At 39.7% G+C, this 20,049-nt stretch overlaps 1 protein-coding gene and 2 long non-coding RNA genes across 3 annotated transcripts in view; 1 reads left to right on the top strand and 2 right to left on the bottom strand.

The window, feature by feature from the left end:
- KCTD8 (potassium channel tetramerization domain containing 8) overlaps positions 1 to 2,437 on the bottom strand; it is a 91,184-nt gene extending 88,747 nt beyond the window's left edge. The window contains exon 1 of the mRNA XM_014871084.2: positions 1,559 to 2,437. Within this exon, the coding sequence (XP_014726570.1) occupies positions 1,559 to 2,402 (844 nt within the window). The 5' untranslated portion in view covers positions 2,403 to 2,437. The remainder of the gene's footprint in view (positions 1 to 1,558) is intronic.
- Positions 1,195 to 19,678, top strand: LOC148223908 (uncharacterized). The gene is made up of 2 exons (XR_015803077.1): positions 1,195 to 1,694; positions 17,795 to 19,678. It is a non-coding gene; the product is annotated as an uncharacterized LOC148223908 (long non-coding RNA).
- LOC148223909 (uncharacterized) lies at positions 4,243 to 18,087 on the bottom strand. Its single transcript, XR_015803078.1, has 2 exons — positions 16,673 to 18,087; positions 4,243 to 6,287 (listed from the first exon to the last, which is right to left on the bottom strand). It is a non-coding gene; the product is annotated as an uncharacterized LOC148223909 (long non-coding RNA).
- Positions 19,679 to 20,049: the final 371 nt, after the last annotated feature.

Below are 20,049 nucleotides of genomic sequence, written 5' to 3' on the forward strand. Positions count from 1 at the left end.
CCCCACAACATTATGAGCATCACAAATGCACACCAAAAATCATGCACCTACAAATCTATTTCTAAGCAAACAGTACACACTATTTCAAGAAGGAAATTTTACTGTTTAGAAACCAATTATATCAAATTTTCTGAGAAAGAAGGTTTAATAATTATGGAAAATACTTGATAGAATTCCACCCAGGAGAACGTGAAGCTCCTCTAGAGCTCAGTTTTCACATATCCTATTGAAATATGACCAGTGATAAGGTATGCAATCAATCTTGAGAAACTGTTTTAATCCAGTTTCAAAGATTGATCGTAGTACTCAAAGCTCCTCACCGAATGGAAGTCACCACCTATACACTATAAAGTAATATGAATTTCTCCTCCCAGTAGAAAAACCATTCACATTTCCCTCCTCGATTAAATACCGTGCCTAAGCCCAGCTTTGCAGGGCAAACAAGTTGCTTCTGTTCAGCTGCCTTACTAGTGAAGTTAGAGGCTGCATCTCGCACCTCACCACAGAGGGAGGCAGGTGCTCTGCCAATTCATCTCTTTTTTGCTCAGGGAGCGTGAGACCACACAGAGGCAGGAGAAGCAAGAAGTGAATGCAGAACACATCTCTCTTCCCGCCGGCTCGCTCGCCTCTCAAACACATCTGTAATGTTTAAGGCTGCCGCTGCCTTTCAAAGACAAATCTCTGCCAGGGGATGATGTTCTTGATCCAGCTGCGGTTTCATGACCCGAACCCGCTGCTCAGCCAGTGCCCTACATAGCACTACATACTTTGCCAGATTGAAACTCATTCGTCATCGCTCGGTTTTCCTATCCGCGAGTGACCCGAAACCTTTAAGGCTACCCACAGCCAACCAGCGAAGTTGCTTAGGAGCTGTGTAACGGCTATGGAGCGGTTTATTTTCTCTTTTCCAATTTTCTTCCACCTTGGAGCCAGACTTTCTTGCTCCTTGGGAAGTTGGCTGTGCCCTCGCTGCCCCTTGCCTCACAGGGACCGTGCCCAGGCGCAGTGCGCTCACTTGAAGGAAACGCAGCGATAAAATATTAAAACCCTTCCTTGCTCGGGGATCTCTGCGTCGCCTCGCTGGCGGGGAGCACCGCAACCCTCCGCACCGGAGCCGGGGCCGCGCCCGCCCGCACGGCGCCCGCCCAGCGGGGCAGGGACACCCCTTCCGAGGACGTAGCCCCCCGATCCGTCATCAGTGACCCTTCCCCCGGGACGCCCCGACACGTGGGACTGCCTCTCCTCCCGGCACTGAAAGGAGGGATCAGCTCAGGCTGCCCCACGGAGCGTGTGTAGGGAAATGCTCCCACGCAGCGCTCCGGACGGGGCATTTTAGGCAGTCCTGTCCCACCCCCACAGCGCACAAAATGAAATTTGAACTATGGCGGTGACAGAGCGGAGTGGGGGGAAACGGGGCAGTCCCCATATATCTCCAGCTGCACGTTGCTTTGGGACAGCAAGGGCTCTGGAGGTGGAGCTGTACTTTAGGGGCACCCCGCTACTCTCCCGCCGGGAACCAGGGCGAGGGGCACGACACCGGGGCGCGGGCAGCACTTACTGAAGAAGATGTACTCTGTGTAGCTGCTCCAGATCTTGTCGTCCCTGTACTGGTTGATGAAGGCGGCGGTGCCGGTGGAGTTGCAAGCCACCATGTGGAAGCCCGCCTCGGAGAGCCGGTCGAAGGCTTGTTCCAGGTAGGTGAATTTGAGGTAGAAGCGGGAGGTGTACTTCTCAGGGGGCCGGTCGGGGTCACGGCTCTCGTTGAGGGTCTCTCCGAAGACCTCTTTGGCCAGGGCGATCCTACCGCACACCATGATGCGGGCGACGCGGCGGAACTTGGCGTCCGCCTGGTTGTCCCGCACCGTGGTGTAGGAGCCGCGGTAGCCCACGGTGAGGAAGCCCGAGCGCTTGTCCAGCGCCGCCCGCTGAAGCCGGTCGCTGCTGCCCTGCGAGTTGCTGTCCTCCAGGTCGCTCTGGCAGCCCTCGTCGTTGAGCGAGCTCTGCTTGGTGACCTTGGGCGACAGCAGCTTCACCAGGTCGCCCAGCTGGAAGTACTCGGCCTCCCGCAAGAGCCGTTCCTTCTCGGGGAAGTGCTCGGGCAGCGCCAGCTGCTTGTCCCGCAGGTAATCCAGCACGTACCTGAAGAGGAAGCCGTCGCGGTCGATGAAGAAGCGCGCCCGGCTGTCCCTGGGCAGCTGGCGGGCCGCCGCCGGGCCGCCCCGGCACGGGGAGAACATGGTGGCCAGCGTGCTGTCCGGGACGCTGAGCAGCGTGGAGTGCCTCGTCACGTACACCTGGCCCCCCACGTTCAGCTCCACCACCTCGGGGAACGGCGAGCCCGACGGCCCCGATACCATGTCGCTGATGGGCAGGATGCTGCCGCCCGCCTCCTTCAAAGCCATGGCTGCGAGCGGGCGGCCGCGAAGGAGGGTCTCCCTCCTAAAAAAGCCGGCCTCCCTCCACCCCTCCTTCCCTCTCCTCCCCTCCCCTCCCCTCCACCCACACCTCCCTTCCTCCTCCTCCTCCTCCTTCTTCTCGTCCTTCCCCCGGCGCGCCCGGAAGCGCCTGGACGGAGCCGCTGCTCCGGCGCGGCAGCACCCCGGCCCCGGCGTCCCCTCTCTGCCCCGGCGGTGGGACGGCCTGCGCTGGGCTCCGGGCTGGGCTCTGGGTCTGTCCGGTCCGGCGCGACCCGACCCGAGCGCGCCCCGGCCGTGCCCGCTCCTCCCGCAGCCGCGCTGGGCTCGGGCCGAGCGGCCGCCGGAGCCGGCTGCCACTTGGCAAAGCGCTGCCGCGCTGCCAGGCTCGGCCCAGGGGCGAGCCAAGCCCCTACCCGGCTCCTCCCCTCGCTTCGGCTGGCTGGCTTCGGTTTGAAATTGTTTTTTTTCCCCCCCTTTAAAATCTCCTAGCCTCCCCCAAATGCCTCTGCCTCACTGTCGCTCCAGTCGACACTTGCAGTGCTAGAATGATGGTCGTCCTTCCAAGAGTAGCATCCAGCAGGATGCATATGACAGCATTTTCCCCCATCTTCCCTCTATCAGCATGCCTTTAATAAGAGTGAAGAGGGCATTTAATTGAGGGCACAAAAGAAACCAGCGTTCAGCTGTGCTGGTGGCACAAATCTAATGGGTCCTGGTGGGACACAAATGCTGTATTTGATGTTGTGAGCTTCACTGTGGCAGGGCACACTGAGATCCTGATTTTCAGAGAAGCTAAGCATGCTCTCTAGATTGACGATGGAATTGGGGTGATTGAGAGCAGAAAAAAAAAGTCAGCTGCCTTTAGGATCCAGATGACAGACACTGATTTGGAACACATTACTGTCCGGAATCTTGGCTGTGAAGCACCTCAATTTGTACTCTATTTAAGCAGTAGAGTTTTTAATTTTTATCTATTTGTTGCTAGTGAGAGCCAGAGCTCACCTGCATCCAGATTTCTGATGCATGTATTTCCAGGCTGTGCTGCTGGAATATATTAGAGCCCAGATTTGTGCTCATGCATTGGCTGAGAGATGTACAATTGCTTTTGTCAGTAAAAACCGAGGTCTAAACCTGACTGTGTCTCTCTGACTACCAGCCCCAGGTCTAAGTGGGACTGTTAAGCTGTGTGTTTCATACATGGGAACATTTTAGCTTTTTTTTAATAACCCTTTAAATGGTGAGGGTTCAACCATTAATTGTGCCACATAGGCAGGAGCCCAGCTTGTTCTTCATTTAAACAAGGGTGACTTCAGGCCTGGGGGTACAAATCATCAGCTTTTAGGTAGATAGCTGCAGTCTGTCACTTCCTCACTAGTGTGCTATGATCAAGATGACCAGCCATCCAAAGCTTGGTCAGGGTCTTTAAACCACTAGTGAAGACTTCTCTGCTTTAAAGCAGTAACATACACATCTACAGCACTTCTTCTGACGTGTCTCAAAGATATTTCTTTCAGGCTGGAAAGAATCTGTCCATGGTGCTACTTTCCTCACTTCATTTGCTATACACTAACCCTAGATCTGTGTTTGGAGAGAACTCATTTACATTTTACATAGCTAAACTGAGAAAAGACCCCTAGTAAACTAGATGTGTTGTGCTTCAAACATAAGAATTTTGTGGAAGTTAAGGGGCATGCAAATAAATGTCAATAAAGATTTCAGGAAAGATTTCTGCAGTGCCCCTCCTTGACCCCTTGACCACTTAACCACTTACTGAAACCAATTAATAGTTTTTAAAATATAAATAACTGTAAGAAACAAAGTAAAATTTTGTGCCTTTCCTTGTTTATTTTGTCTGAAATGGTCTTAAAAGCCAGAAAAAACATTCAAACTGCTGGGCAAGAAAGCAGGGCATCATTGTTTATTGTTGACGTTGTTGACAATTTTGCCATTTGTTTCTGTAGGTTTAATTCCTTGGGATATGAGAGGAGTCAGTTTTCATTGCCTTGTTCATTTCTGCAGGGGATATTGTTTCTCTTGAGGACTCAGATGAAATGTTTCTGCTGATTTCTAAGAGGACAGATTTCCTGTCCACTGTCTTCTGTGTAATATAGAATAATAGTTTGCCAATGTCCAAGACAACTCATGCCAGAGTATTGCATGGCTGTGACACTGCAGCACCACACTTATGAGCAGCACTGAACTGTTCCTATGGTCAGAGTGGTGCCATTAGCAAGAGGATAATTGCATTTGTTTCTCCCCTCCAGAAGCCTGCAGCTGCAGCAGAACTGTATCTTAAATATTCTCTCTGGTGACTTGTGTTTGCAAGGATTTATAATCGAAGAAAACATAGTTTGACAAAATAGAGTAAGATTGCCATACAGAATTTACCAGTTTGTCAGTTTGCATAGAAGTCATACATAAAACAAATATTAATGTATTACTTATGGAAGTAAGAAGTTTCTTCTCACAGGATTATCAGCAAAAGAAGGGAGAATCTGTCCTACATTCTTCCTAGGCTCAACAGCCACTGTCACACTTGAAAAATCCACACACCCAATGTTACACTCACTTCTGTACTAAACTCCTGTATGCTGGCTATTATTAGGTCAGCTCATGGTTTCCTCAGTGAATAGGTATATGCTAGGTCCATAAATGTCTTTGTTTGAGTCAATGAAAATAGCCCGTATAAATTCCAAAGATAATTTTTCGTAGAATGGACAGAGAGAACTTGTTTGTGCTCTGTGGAGTAGGAACCATCTTCTTACAGGTTTACATTATGTAGCAGCATCCTGCAGTGCTATTTGAGTGAAGTCTAAGGGCAGTATAATGGAAAAAAAATAAATCTTTACGTACATAAATGTCCTGGGATGACTTTTGATGCTTAAAGCAAAGAAAAAAAATACAGGTGAAAATCTGTCATAGTCTGCTTCTTTATCTGTTAGGAGTGTTTGAGATTGGGCTCATGTTAGTTGGAGATTCTCTTAGATAGGCACGCTGGTGCAAGCAGCAGGCAGTAGCAACAACAATCCTTTTGGAAGTAGCCTGGAGGGGCACAGTCAGGATAAGTTCCTCAGATAAAAAAACTTCTTTTCACTGTAGTCCTTCCTGCCCTGGAGTCAGTTGGTGTGCTGGTTTGACCAGTCTACATGATAAATCTTGACTAGCCTGAGAGGATCATGCTGAGAGAGGGGGAAAACAGAAAAGAGGTCAGGAAGATCATCTGGACCTCATCATGTCGATCAACCGGGTCATTCTAATGAAACATTCATGTAGATAAAAGTATGCATTTACTGCTGCTCAGACAATTCTGAAATGGAAATTAGGATATCAGGAATTAATTCATTTACTTGGCTCACTGCTTGGCCAGGTTTTGAACTATTTATCCAGGTAAAGGTAACTTTTTCACATATAAAAAATGCTACACTAATCTGTTTTGAAACTGTATTTGGTAAAATTGTTAAATAAAACAGCATTTCTGAGAAGGAGGGAGGTGAAAGTGAGAGTTTTCTTCATGAGTGATTTGTTTTAAAGACACTCTTGAGTATGATTTAAAAAAAAGAAAAATCGTTCACTAATACAATACAAGGTGATTGGATAACATAAAATAAAGGATACAAAACCACTTTTCAAATTAAATTATAAAAAAATCTTATTTCTCTATGAAAATGAACAACCAAGTAAAGGATAATGTGTAGTAAAAGAACAGATACTCCCTTAGAGAGAGAATTATAAAAAAAATCTGTAGTCCCAGCAAGGGAATAAATTAAGTGAAGTATTCTAGTAAGGAGAAAATTCTTCTGGTAGTCTCCTGGTGAAGTCAAAGGGAATTGGTCCTTTCTCCTGAGTTGCAAGATCAAGAAGGAAGAGTTCCTGCAAAATAAGTTCCAGATTATTACTATGAGCAGGTCTGTAATAACTGCAGAAATCACCTAATAAGCATTTAAGATCATTATGTTGTCTTTCAAACAGTCATCAGCACAAAGAAAAGATAGTAAAATTGTAGATAAGAGTGTAAAAAACTGCCAGCAGAATCATATTTCCAACACTGCTGTACCCAGTGAGCCTAGAAGTCTTGGCCACTTTCACAATTCCTTCTTTCCTCTTGGTTGTCATTTCTGTCATTTTCACAGTTATTAATATTTTTCTGTTAAGAATTTTTCCTGTTAAGATCTTACTTGTTTCTATGTTAGCAACAAAACATCATTCTGAAGTACTGATTTTTTTAAAGACTCTGAGCTTGTCTATTTTCCATCCACCTACCAGTCAACACTTCAATACATATGTTATGTTTGTTCCTTATTAGCTCCTTCAGCACATTTTCCTTCCAGTCCTAAGATTCATCCTTTTTAAACCTTAGATGTATTTATATGTAACATTTCATTATTCCAAAATGATTGGAATTATGTCCTACAAGAATTTAGAAATGTTTGTATTTATATAGTTAATTATCAGAGTTAAAGAGAAGCACTCACACATGTATACGTGCTGTGGGAATTTGTACATTCAGGACCTAAACTGCATTGTATACATTTGGGTTACAATTATAAATTATTTTGTTGCTGTACTTGGACTTAAATCAGAAGGCCTACAGGCCTGATTCTGGGAATCTGGGAACTTTCTTTACAGTCCATAGTCCATAGTCTATAGCTCTAATTTAAGTTGCATTTGAAACATAACAAGTAACTACTTAAGGTTTTAAAAATTATGCATTCTCTGGAAGAAAAAAAAAAAAAAAGCCTGGTGAGAAGTTTTGTTAGTCGGGTAAATCAAGAAAGAATTTAACAACTTTTGCTTCCCAAGGACAGGAAATTTCAGTCACTAATAGTTAATGTATCTGTTTTCTGACAGTATTTACAGAGGTTACCACTGTTAAGTCAGCTCCATCATACTGTGGCTGAAGTGATTTGTTTGAGTTATTCATGACAACAGCTAATGCAGTTACCAGTTAATACCAAAGTGAAACTAAAAGAAAGAACAATCCCAGGAATTCTAAACCAGCCTACCTTTGTTAGAATATTTCAATTGTATTTATTTACCCAGACACATATGAGAATAATTTGATATATTATTGGATTTATTGCATGAAAAGTGCAAAATTTCTTTTTCATCATTAAGATTAGCATTCAGAATTAGCATTCCAAAAATGTTTAGTCCATAGTTCCTTTTCAAAGCAGAACTGTGTCTTCTATGTAAATTTACACTATCTTAAATCTGACTAAATTCTAACTTCAATGTGTCAAACTCTGCATTGAACATATTCTGCCTATAAACACCCCCATAGCAAGAATCTGTTCACTTGCTGTTAATTAGACCTAATAGCCTGAACAGTTATGCAAGTGTATTCCAAGTACGACAATGACATTTTTCTCACTTTTCTCAGTGTAGGCTGTATTTAGCATTTGAATGTACTATTTTTGTCCTTCTTCATTCATTTATCTTTTTGAAAAAAACATCTTTTAAATGTTGATCAACGTGAAGTCATTTCCACAGAGGTACAGCTTATTGATGTTCTGCTCAACTGCTCATTTCTTTCTTATTCTCAAGCAGCAATTTACCAGAGCCTGCTGAAATGAACAGCTTGATAGAACAAACATATATATATATATATATATATATATATATATATATATTTTTTTTTTTTTTTTTTATGGTATCATATGGTTTCCAAGTTAGGCTTGGCTCTTCAATGTTAAGACATATAATATGGTCACTTGCTCTAGCAACAGTTTTTATGCAATTACACACCTTTTTGCTGTCATCAGAATAGGGAATCTACTCTCTCACTGCCACTTCTTTATGAACAGAAGTTGGATGAAATACAGAAACCTCAGGTAGTGAGGTCTAGTGGTACACACTTGTGCTGGAGCAGCTACAGTCTAACTATTTTGTGAATACAGCTTTTGATTTTCCTGCATTTGATAGAGCCTACACAATCACAGCTCCTTTTGGTTTCAGCTTGTGTTTGCAGTGTTCAGGAGTTCTGACAAGTAGGCACTTAGTGTCTGAGTGGGTATGTATCTACAGTCTAGCGCACGGAAATTAATTCAGAGTGTTTATTTCAGGAACTCCCTACAGTAGTGCAAATTATGGCTTCTCTAAATTCAGTATAGATTTTTCCTGTTTGCTCTAGGTTATCTTATTGTGGAATAGATGATCATAATAATCTTTTCATTAAGGAAGAAAATTTCGAAGAAAATTTCAAAGAAAATAGTATACACAATGCTTTTCCAGTTTAATATTATGCTTGAGTTTCTAAATGCACAAAGCCAAGAAAAGTCATTATTCTGGCAATATCCTAACTTGCCATATTGTACATCAATGTTTTGTTGGCTAAGTGAAAAAGGAAGAAGATGTGTCCATCAAGGCTCTGATTCTTAAAAAACACTAAAGGCCAGGTTTATAAGAGAATATTAAAAAAACTTTCCCAATTCACAAAATTTAATATGACTGAGGTGCCTTTATAGTGATATTATTTTGGCACTGGACATAAAACATTTTTGCAGTATCTGAAGAGCCCTATTGCTTATGATGATAGGACTGATTAATGTAAAAAGTATGCACATGCAATGCAGGATCAGAGATGATACTAAGTCTTTGTTTCTGTGTCAGTTATACTGCTGTTTTGTTAGTATAAAATAGTATTTCTATAAAGCTTAAAACAATAATTCATAATGGTTTAGAGATTACTGTCTACTCATGTCATTCACAAGAGACAAAATAGCATAATGAAATATGATTATTTGTTTGTAATTTTCATATATTTTTATTCTTTCTTTGTGTACTTGATATTTTCTTCCTGATGTTCCATTGTAAAACCAAATCAGAACACAAAGAATTTCTTTGTCATGCAGAGGGCTGCATTCACAAAAGAAAGCTGCAGAAGGTGTTATAATGATAAATTAATGATAGCTTTAAAAGAAAAAAGTATGGAAGTGACAAAGCTCCAAAGAATAGCACAGTAAATTAACACATGAGAATGAAAAAGTCAGTAGTACTAATAACAATGTGCATTTGATTTTACAGCCAACCAAATTGTTACCACTATCAAAATAGTATTAGGCTATAAGGAAAAAAATAATAAAGTAAAATTCATAGAGGTGTCTGCCTCCCACACTTTAGAAGACAATAAAATAAGTCAGGAAAATAGACAAAAAATATACAGGTAACATAGTTAAAGACATTTTGGTTCGAATGCTATACCACATTATTTTCCCTTACTGTCATGTTGATAGTTTGAAACTGTTCTGTGTTGTAATTGGCAGATTTTATAAAAGATATAACTATATCTTAAAAGGAAAAGTCAAAACTGGAGAAGCTTGGCATACTTGGTCACACAAAATGAAAGCTGAGAGGAATACAGTTACTGTACATGACAACGGTATGAGTTCTGAAATCCTGAATGGTCAGGCTGGCCCAAGGCCAAGTAAGTTGAAACTGATCCTAGATACATTTATGCTGGAGACAGGAAGGAGGTCAATTTCAGAAGGGGGCGTTTCTGACACTCTGACACTCATACTTTATTGCTAGAGTCAAAAGGATAAAAAAGAAAGAAAAAAAAAAAAAACTGAACCAAACAACAGCCTCAACAAAGCAGCCCTCATTTGTTTCAAGATGTTTCTAGGAATTAATGAAATAATATATTTGATTTGCTAGCCCAGTCTCATATTCCTGGTTTCTCTGAATTAGAGCACCATATGTGAATACACAACTACAATGCTCCTGGCACAGCCGAATTTGTGGTCACAGGCACTGGTTCTCCTGGCACCTGCTGCAAAGGAAAGGGCATTGGGGAGTTTTTCCAAAGGGTGTCAGTCAGGGATGACATAGGTACTGGGGAGGACCAGCCTGGGGTGGTGCTGTCCTGGATATAAGAACAAGGAAGAACTCTCAGGGCTGGAACAGTGACTGAGATCTGTCATTGTAGTGATGAGTCTCTAGTCTTACTTTTATCATTGACATAAGTATAGAAACTTTTTTTGTTCCCCCTGATGCCCTAGTCATATTTACTTCTGTCAGGGCATTATCTCCCCTAATCTCATCACTGGCTGGTAGGACAGTCTCTCAGTATCCCTTCAAGGCTACTTGTCCTTGCTTCCACCCTTTCCCTGTGCAGCTGTCTTTGCCCAAGCAGCCTGGAGCAGACTCCCCCTATGAAGTCACCTGTCCCTGCCCTATATTTCATCCTGACCCATAAGCTTTTGCCTGGCTCCTCATCCATTCCAAGGTGGAGCTCCATAGGCTCCAGCTGTTTATTGACAGAGAGTATGACACCCTCTCTTGCCCTAAAAGATCATGGAGCAGATCCTCCTGGGAACTGTGCTAAGGCACGTAGAAAATAATGAGGGGATTGGTCACAGCCAACATGGCTTCAGTAAGGGCAAATTGTTCCTGACAAATCTGATGGCCTCCTACAGCAGGGTAACAGTGCTGGTGTATAAGGAAAGGGCAGCTGGGATTATCTGTCTGGACTTGTGCAAAGCATTTAACACTGTCCCACACAACATTCCTGTCTTTAAACTGGAGATATGTAGAGTTGATGGATGGACACTTGACTGATTAGGAATTGGTTGGACGGTCATGCTCAAGGAGTTGCAGTGAAAGGCTCAAAGTGTGAGTGTAAGCCAGTGATGTGTGCTGTTCCTCAGGAGTCAGTGCTGGGGCTAGCACTGCCTCACATCTGTGTTGGTTACATGGACACTGGGATTGAGTGCACCCTCAGCGAGGTTGCTGACAGCACCAAGCTGAGTCATGCAATGGACACACTGGAGGGAAGGGACCTTGACATAATTATGAGGAAACAGATATCTTTAGGGTCTCTTCCAGCCCAAACCATTCCATGTGATTCAACTTCCCTGTCTCTTGTGAGACTCTTTCAATAGCTGCTGACCCCTTCTTATTTAATATATCAAATGGGGAGGAAAGACTTCAATAAATTATCTAAGTGCATCAGTAACTCAATTTCTTAGGTATTGTAATGCTAGAAGAACATTTTGTAGTCAGCTGACCCTATTCAAGCAAATGGAAGTCTTACCTTAATGTGGCCTCTCTAACAAATACATACATAGAGAGGATGAAAACAAAAGAGTAAATGTTAGCAAGGGTTTGGGTGGGGTTTTTTTGGTGGAAAGGTGCTATATGACAGATTAGTGGGGAATTGATAGACATTAATATACAATAATGTAAACTCAGTAATAAAAGGATGTTAAAATTAATATATGGAAATACATTTAACCAAGTAGATAGGAGAGTGAAAGAGCTAATCATATGAGGAGAAGTAGACTATTATGGGCATAACTTAAATCTGTCTTGAAGATTATATTATCTGGGCTATTAAAAATAACAGACACAGATTACATGAAATTAGGAGAAATGTGAAATGAAAATTTTGTGAAATGGGAAACCTGTGCCTTCCTTATGAGCAGTGGCCATCAGGAATGAGACCACTTCATCCCTTTTTACTTGGGGTAAAGGAGAAGGGTAAAAAATGTTGCAATACCAACTTAAATGAGCCAGAAATTCAATGTAGAGAAGAAAAGTTTGGAGTTTCCTTCCAACTTGTCCAATCCATGCTATGAGAAAAGGCAGAGAGGATTCAAAACATTCCCTTATGCATTCTCTCCCATGTCTGGTTTTCATATAGTCATTGGCTTGCTTGTTACTTGAGTGAAAAACAATCGTGACCTGGTCATTCCTAAGGCTGCAGTGCCATTCATTGTTGAATCTGAATTGGTCTCAGAGAATAAAATGGTAACACCAATATGCTATATTTTCCTTCGCCCAAAACAAGAGCTCAAGTGTGAAATGACTGAGTAAATTAAAAAGCATAAGGAAAGGTCAAGAGAGCTGTAGGAGTAATGAGAGATTTTCTTAACCTAGTCATAGATTTGAGAGACTCAAGTGGAAGAAATGAAGATGGTATCAGCCGCTATTTTCCTACATCATAAAATCCAAAATACTTTTAGCACAAATATTGCTGAGAATGACAAATCCCACAGATATGGAAGATGTCAAGCATAAAGGTGAAATTAAAGAAAAAATTGAGATGAAACAGAGATGAGTCCTATTAAGCATCAAACCAATATGTTTCAGGAACTAATAATTAAAATCCAATGGCTTGAGGTACTAGGGAATACAAAGATATTTCAATTATTGGACATGCTAAAGGTACTTAGTGCTTCAAGCAGGTAATAAATGTAATATAAATACCAACACTAATAAAGCATTAACACAGAATTAAGAACATGACCAACTAATTTCAGATTTGACTCATAAATGTTGTCTTATCATTGGTTCAAGTTTTATGAATTGCACTTCATCTAATAAATCATGAAACATTTAGGCATTGCTCATGTTTACATCTGCTGGAAATTGGGATTTGAAGGAACATATTTCTGAATCTTACTCTTTTTTTTAATACTTAATTTATTTATTCTTTGTGTATGTTGCAAATGCATCTTAGACCTGTCACTGACAGCCTGGGGTCAACACAGCAAAATTGCTGCTATGAGGTTGAAGTTTACTAAATGTTAGGACATAACCCCTTGCAGGTGATGTTAATCAAAAAAGGGTTGAAATCACCATCTTAGCTGAATATAAGATCTACCTTCCTCACAACAGTCACCTACTTTTATAGTCTTAGAACTTTTTACAATGAAAAGTTATCAAGTAAGGCCCTCAGTTCTGTTGCAGTAACTGAATTGGGGATGGAGGCTGAAAAATAATTCAGTACAATTTTGTGGATTATTTTTTCAGACTGTGACCTACATGAATACTTACATGCTTTTTCTTGTTTTAATTTGTATCTGCCTAGCTGATGACAGGTTTTTCTGGCATGCACAAGAGCAACATCACCTTCTCAAAGTGAAACGTATCTTTTTCTAAGATGTAGGATAGAAAAAGGGAATTTTTCTAAGGCACAATAGGGTAAAGGAACATACTCCAATTAGTCAGCCCAGAGAGTCTGCATTGCATGTAAATCATAGGAGAATTTGGCCTATGGGACCGTGTTTATCTCTAGGAGAAAAAGCACATCTTTATCAGTAATGTCAAATGAGCAATGAGTGAGACCAAACTTTGCATGTGTGGAGGGTGTGTTCTCAGCCAGTTTACTCATCTTTTAGGCACTATGTTGTAACATATTATTAGATTTCTGGCTGGCTGCCATCCAAGAATTTTTACTGCATTAAAAGAAAATTTGATGATAGTGCTAAATTCATATTTTCTGTAGTTGAGAGCGTCCTACTTAGGACCACACAACACTGCATTTTAACAATCATATCCAAAGGGTATAATTGTTAAAATTATATCCTTTGGATATAATTTGTTATATTAAAGGATATCCAACACCTTTAACTCTTTTACTTGGAAAGAGGTAAAACCAAAATACCTTCTTTTTTTCTTGAAAGCTTTTCAGTTTAGTTTTCTTATGGTTATGTTTAGGGTTACCTTTATTAACTCAGTGATGATAATGGGCTCAGGACATACAACTTAATGGACACTAGCCAGAGCTGACTCTTGAGAAAAGATAATAAATAATGTGTTGGACCAAACATATTCCTCACAGAACAGTACATCAATATATTTTCATACTGATGAGTAGTAAAACTTCCTAAATAATTGATTGAGACTACCTGATCATTGGGAGGTATATTTTTAGGGAAGAAAGAGATTGCTTTCAATAGCATGGAAGTCACCTTGGAAGAAAGCACCTTTGTATTCCACTGATCTATATGGCAAAACATGTAGAAACAGAAAAGAAGAATGCAGCAAATTAGATCAAGAAAACAGGAATTTATATCTTAGAAACTTAAAAAGCAAAGAAATCGAGTGAAAATATAGCTTTCCTGAAATCAGATGCAAAATTCTCATTTACCCTGATGGGATTTTGCCTGAGAAATCTAGAGTTTATCTCAACTAGAACTCTAATTTAAAAGAAAATAATCTAAGTAGACAAATTCAATGTTATTATAACATAAAACAATAATCTAAAGTCTGTAACCTGATATGAAATAACTTGCTTTCCCATCCTCAGCTTTTCTAGACCAATGCTGGCTTGAGGGGATTTGTTACACTTGGATGAAATATATGAGACAAAAAGCTAAATGAATCATGCAAAAAACCAGTGAAAGTGCTGGGAGGTGCAGAGGGAAAGATTGCCTGTTAGAGAATTAAATAGAAAGGAGAGTGGAAAGGACTCATTTTTTTGTACACATAAAAATATCACCTGAAACAAAAACCTCCAGTTCTACAAAAACATTCTCCAGAGGCTTTAGGAAAAACTAGTTTTAAATATAGATTTTTTTCACAACTTTTGTTTGTTTTTTTTTTAATAGAGGCTTATATATGATCTATAGTTATGAATGATGAAATTCTCATATTAAGAAGTACTGGGCTCGTGTATTCCTTAAATCTTATTTAAACCTTCCAAATTAGGTGTGAGACAATAAAATGCTGTGCATTTTGTGAATAATGCCATAGAGTACATTTTCCAGTTTTTATAATGGGATTGAAATACAAGCAATTTTTTTCTTCAAATGAGCAGTGAGATGCTTTCTCCATGGGTGAACCATGTCCCATTGTTTTGTTTTCACCTGCATGCTTTAGGCAAATATTGAGTTTCATATTCAAGTGCTATACTGCTTAGACTCATTATACAGAGAGTTGTCTGAGTGAGGTTACATTTATATTCTAATGACAAGTTATGATTCATATTTTAAAAGTTTGTTTGATAATGTTAAATAGCTTGATTAGAAATAGATCATTATGGTACATTATGTCAACCAAATCTTTATGAAGCAACAATGAAACTGCCTTTAATGTTTATCTTCAGTGACGTCCAGAAACAGAGACTGAAGTCAAGCGTGATCATGCCAAGAATGGAAATTTGAGGAGTTGTCCTCATTTATAATAAACATGCCCAGCTGGGTGCACAGCTGCTAACTAAGGAGCCAAAGCACTAGCTTCCTGCTACCTTGGAGGGTCTAATTAAAAAATCCAACTGGACTCCCTTTGAAAACTACAAATATAGGGTCAGGATTAATTTAAGCATGGTCTGGAATACTGTCAAGCTAAGACATCTAAAACAATATCATGTCACTAAGTGGGGATATTTTATACAGAGCCAAAGGGCTATTAAATGAAAATAAAGTACTGTACTTCCCGGGTTATTTAATTTCAAAGTCCTAACTGACCCAGTTTGCCTGATCTCCTTTTATAATACCATGTGGAAGAAAACAAAAATGACAAAGAAGAAAAAGCACACCAAGCCAATCCACAGATTCTTCTTCAAAGTGGAAGTCCAACACATAAACAGAAAAATTGCCCTTTTCAGTCCAACTTATTTAGCTCATCTCATTAAATGAAGATCTAGAAAATCAAATAGAAAAATACAAGGTATGGGTCCATCTTCCTTATTCTTGTTGTGTAAACCAATGTTATGGTGAATTAGGAAGCAAAACTGTCTTCACTATATTCAATTATTATTGTAATTTCACCACAGTTTCCTGCATTTTGGAAGATTTTAAGATAGTACAGGAAAAGGATTTAATAAAACTTAAAAACTGAATTTAATTAGTGTTTAGGGACTTATCAACAATCATGGACCAGCCATTCTAATGGGAGGGCCCCAACTATAAAATCTGCAAAGGGTTTCCTTTGCTTTCTGTGCATCATAACATTTTGACATGGGGCTTAAGATCTCTCAATAAATCTGTATTTTAGATAAAATGTATATTCCAGATTTGGTGATTAAATCACTTCATTTTACATTTCCTCTCTCTGATAGTTTCTGATAGTTTTTTCTTTCTTTCTTTTTTGTTGTTGTTGTTGTTTGTTTTTTGGGGTTTTTTGTTTGGTTGGGTGGTTTGTTTGATTTTGTTTTGTTTTGTTTTTGTTTTTTGTTGATTTTTTGTTTGTTTGTTTGTTTTCATTTTTCCTAGTTTGGGATACTGTTTTTCATAAACAAAAATGAAAAGTTTAATTATTGTACGTATGATGTACTCTACGAAAGAGTGGGCAAGCCAATAAAAATCCAAATATTTCACTTAAAGATAATAATATAAACTGAATATATTTTTCCAAAGAGCAGATCCTGCATGCATTTAAAAATATTGGTAAATATCAATTTATCAATCAGGTTCAAATATAAAATTCATCAATCAAGTGATGAATGAATGGAGTAAGTTGGTAACACAACAGAAGGATCTGTGAAATAATGTGCAAGTTCCTTTCTGCATTTCCTCTATTCTCTGCCTTACCTGTTCTCCCATTCTGCAACTTTATCAGCTGTCACTCCTTGCCTTACTTCCTTACTGTCTTCTCTTCCTTAAGTTTCAGAGATGCCCCACTTTTCTATGGAAGTGTCAGGAGACATTCTTTAGAAGCAGCAGGTGAAAATTCTTTGTCTTGCTTCTTTGCTTAAAAAAATTGTAGCAAGTTATTATAAGAAGGGCAAATCCTCCCTCTGTCTCCCCACTTCCTTTGGCACCTGCATGGAAAGGACAGTTGTCCTAGAAGAAGAAGATAAGTTTATCTTTTCTGAGTACAGACTGATAACTTCATAACATATAAAGTCAGAAAAGCCAAAAGCCTTCTCAGATACCTTTTAATGCTTTTTGGAATTACTCTGTCTGGTATTTTACCAAACAGTGAGGCATGCAAAACTTCATGGGAAGAATAGGGAGTTTTCTACTTTCTTTGTCCCTTGGAGCATTTTGATCACTTCTGAATTCTTTGACTTCAACAGTCAGATGGTTCACCAGTACAAGACAGAAATCTTGTAGGAATTCATGAAGTGCCATTGCCCACACTGCAAAACTTTCACATTACTTGTAATATGCTGGCATGCAAATATTACCTTAGTTTATCTGAATGTGGCATCTTCTGCAGCTGGCCAAGAGCAGAATGCATGAAAAGCATATTACAAGTTTAAATGAGATTCATATATCCCCAATCAAATCACATCCAAAGGATATCTTGATCCACATGGATTTTTGGTATGGGGATTTATAGTCACCATGGTTTTGAAAAATGGTCAGCACTAAGATAGTATCATTAAAGTGCTTATGTTGTTTTCCTTCATGTTATATCATAAGGTCACGGCAGACACCAGCAAAAGTTCAGGCATCTGTCTTTCAGACAATTTAAACCCTTTGCTATAACTGTTGCTTTTAGTCTCTCCAAACACATTTTTGTTTTCATTACAAATCAGTCTTAAAGTCCCTGTATTTGCTTTAATTTGTGTTGCTATCATTGAAGGATATAATTTTTTCTTGCAGTCTGCTTCCCCCTGCGTTTTTCCTTTGTTGCAGTTACTAAGAAAATAATTTTCTTAAACACTGTTTTAACTTCAGTTCTGCCCCATTTTCCTGTTCTTGCAGATGCTCCCTGCACGTTCTGGAGTGCATTCCTGCAGCTGCCTCCACTGCTCAGCGTGGGATTCCTGGAGGCTGAACATGGCTGAAGAACATGTAGGGAAGCACCTCCAGACTCGGGCAGCTCTGGTGAACAGCCTGGAAGTGAAAGGCGAACAGTTAAATGGAGGAGAACATGATTTACCCTTTTTCCTAGGTTTCTACCATCAAATTGCAATACAAAAGGGTTCAGGACTCAGGAGTAGATGCTGACCTGTGAGAATGCAAGGCACAGATTATATGCATTTGCAAGCGTGTTGCATAGGATCAGAGGATAAAAGCAAGATTAATCTTTTTTATTAATTAATCAGCTGCAAATCTGTTTTTTCTAAGTGTTTAAGGGTTCTATTATCTACTCTCTAGGCATCAGCTTCCTATTAATATTATTGACAATTATGTAAACTCAGTTGTGATGACATTAATTTAGTTATAGAAAAGCATTGTTCCAAGTAACGTAGCAGCAGTTTTCTAGGACATACATGTACCCTTTCTCATCAAAGACTGTGCTTGTGGTATACAAGAACATTAGTATTTTCCTCATGTGGAACAACTTCTTATGTGATTATGTGATACACATGTACCTCATTGAAATGGTCTCATGTTGAAAATTTCCTTCTACAGAAAACAGAACTACAGATACAAAGTGGTTATTTTCAGTGACTCATCTATTGCTACTGATTTCTAAAGCTGTCTATTTGTTATTGTCTAGAGTTATAATTCCTTAACCACACCTTATACCTATGTTGTCCTAAAGTTCTGCTAATTTAGAATTTTCATTTTTTCTGTTAATTGTGCAGCAGGCTCAGATAAATTTCTACCTGTTGTTACCAGCATAGTAATGGTATAGGGGAAAAGAAACTCAGGATTATTCCAAATCCTAACCATTCAAGTGTTTCTTGCTTATTTAATGCAGAAAATAATATCGTCATGTAATCAGTTTTGTATCTACTGCCAGATGATATTTCTCTGGACCGTGGAGGAAAGTTCAGCTCTTTCATTCCCTCTTTCATACAGACACATGTATGTCAATCTTCCATCTTGTTCTTAATCAGAGGAAAATTCAGACAAAAAAAATAAATGCAAGACTAATTATCTATTTAATCACTGCTGCAGTGATGAAAAGGTGAAGTTACAGTTAATGGTACTTTGTTGGTTTTGAGGAAGGTTGTTACAGAAGCCAAAAGACACACACCTATATGTCATAGAGCAATGCCACATCTAGCAAAGAAAGCTTGATGCTGCCAGCTTCCTGGAAAAAATCCCTTTTAAATCACAATAAAAGACTAAATCCCTACCATAATACTTTCTGAAAAGAAAAATACAGCCTGCCAGTATCCTGCCTTAGCTGGGAGGTAAGGAAGATTTCATTCACTGTTTATCAGTGTTTATGCCCATGCCCTTTCTGTACAGATGGAAATGTAGTGAAGCAGAAGCTATTTGGGAAATAGAAGCAGGCTGGCAAAGATTACAGCAAGATATGAAAATAAAAGGCTCAGTACTATTTGTTAGAAATGGCAATGCAAACTAGCTCCATATCTGAAATGAATGCTTCACTTTTTCAAGTACTGTTAGCTTGGGGTTTTTTGTGGTTTTTTTTCCACAGTTTCTAGTCTTGAATACTTATTAATATGTGTTCTTAATCAAATGACTGGCTTATATTTAAATTACATAGGAATGGATAGCTCACCAAGGAGAAAGGAAACTAAGGTGTCAAATTTCTGTGTCTGAAGGTTTATTGAACTTTTTTTAAAGATTGTTTAACATGCCAGTGTCAGTGCTGGATCCTAGCATGTATTGTTCTGGCTCCTGTACTAATAAATGAGCTTGATGTCTCCTGAGAGATTGACACAATATGACCTTGGATATTTTTATTTTTTTTTTTGTCTATTAAATATAGGATGTCTCTACAGTCTTTCGGAAGTATGAGTTTCAAAATATTGGAAACAATAATTGAAATAGTTAAATACTCATACCCAAACATACATGGATACTTTTTCTTGAAGGCTAAACAAATCATGGATCCATAAAAGAAGGGCAGGAAGAAAACCCTCAGACTCCTCTACATAGATCTACAGTCTTGAAGTCAGTGCTTAGAAAAGTCTTGACAGGAAAGCAAGAAAAGAAAGAAAATATCTAGACGTGCTGCAATCCCCAAGGTATTGACTTCTCTGCCCTTCCTCCACCTTACCTGTACTGCCAGAAGGCTTACCCTTGTGCACTGC

Source organism: Sturnus vulgaris, chromosome 4 (assembly GCF_052056855.1).
Source record: "Sturnus vulgaris isolate bStuVul1 chromosome 4, bStuVul1.hap1, whole genome shotgun sequence".
Classification (NCBI taxonomy): domain Eukaryota; kingdom Metazoa; phylum Chordata; class Aves; order Passeriformes; family Sturnidae; genus Sturnus; species Sturnus vulgaris.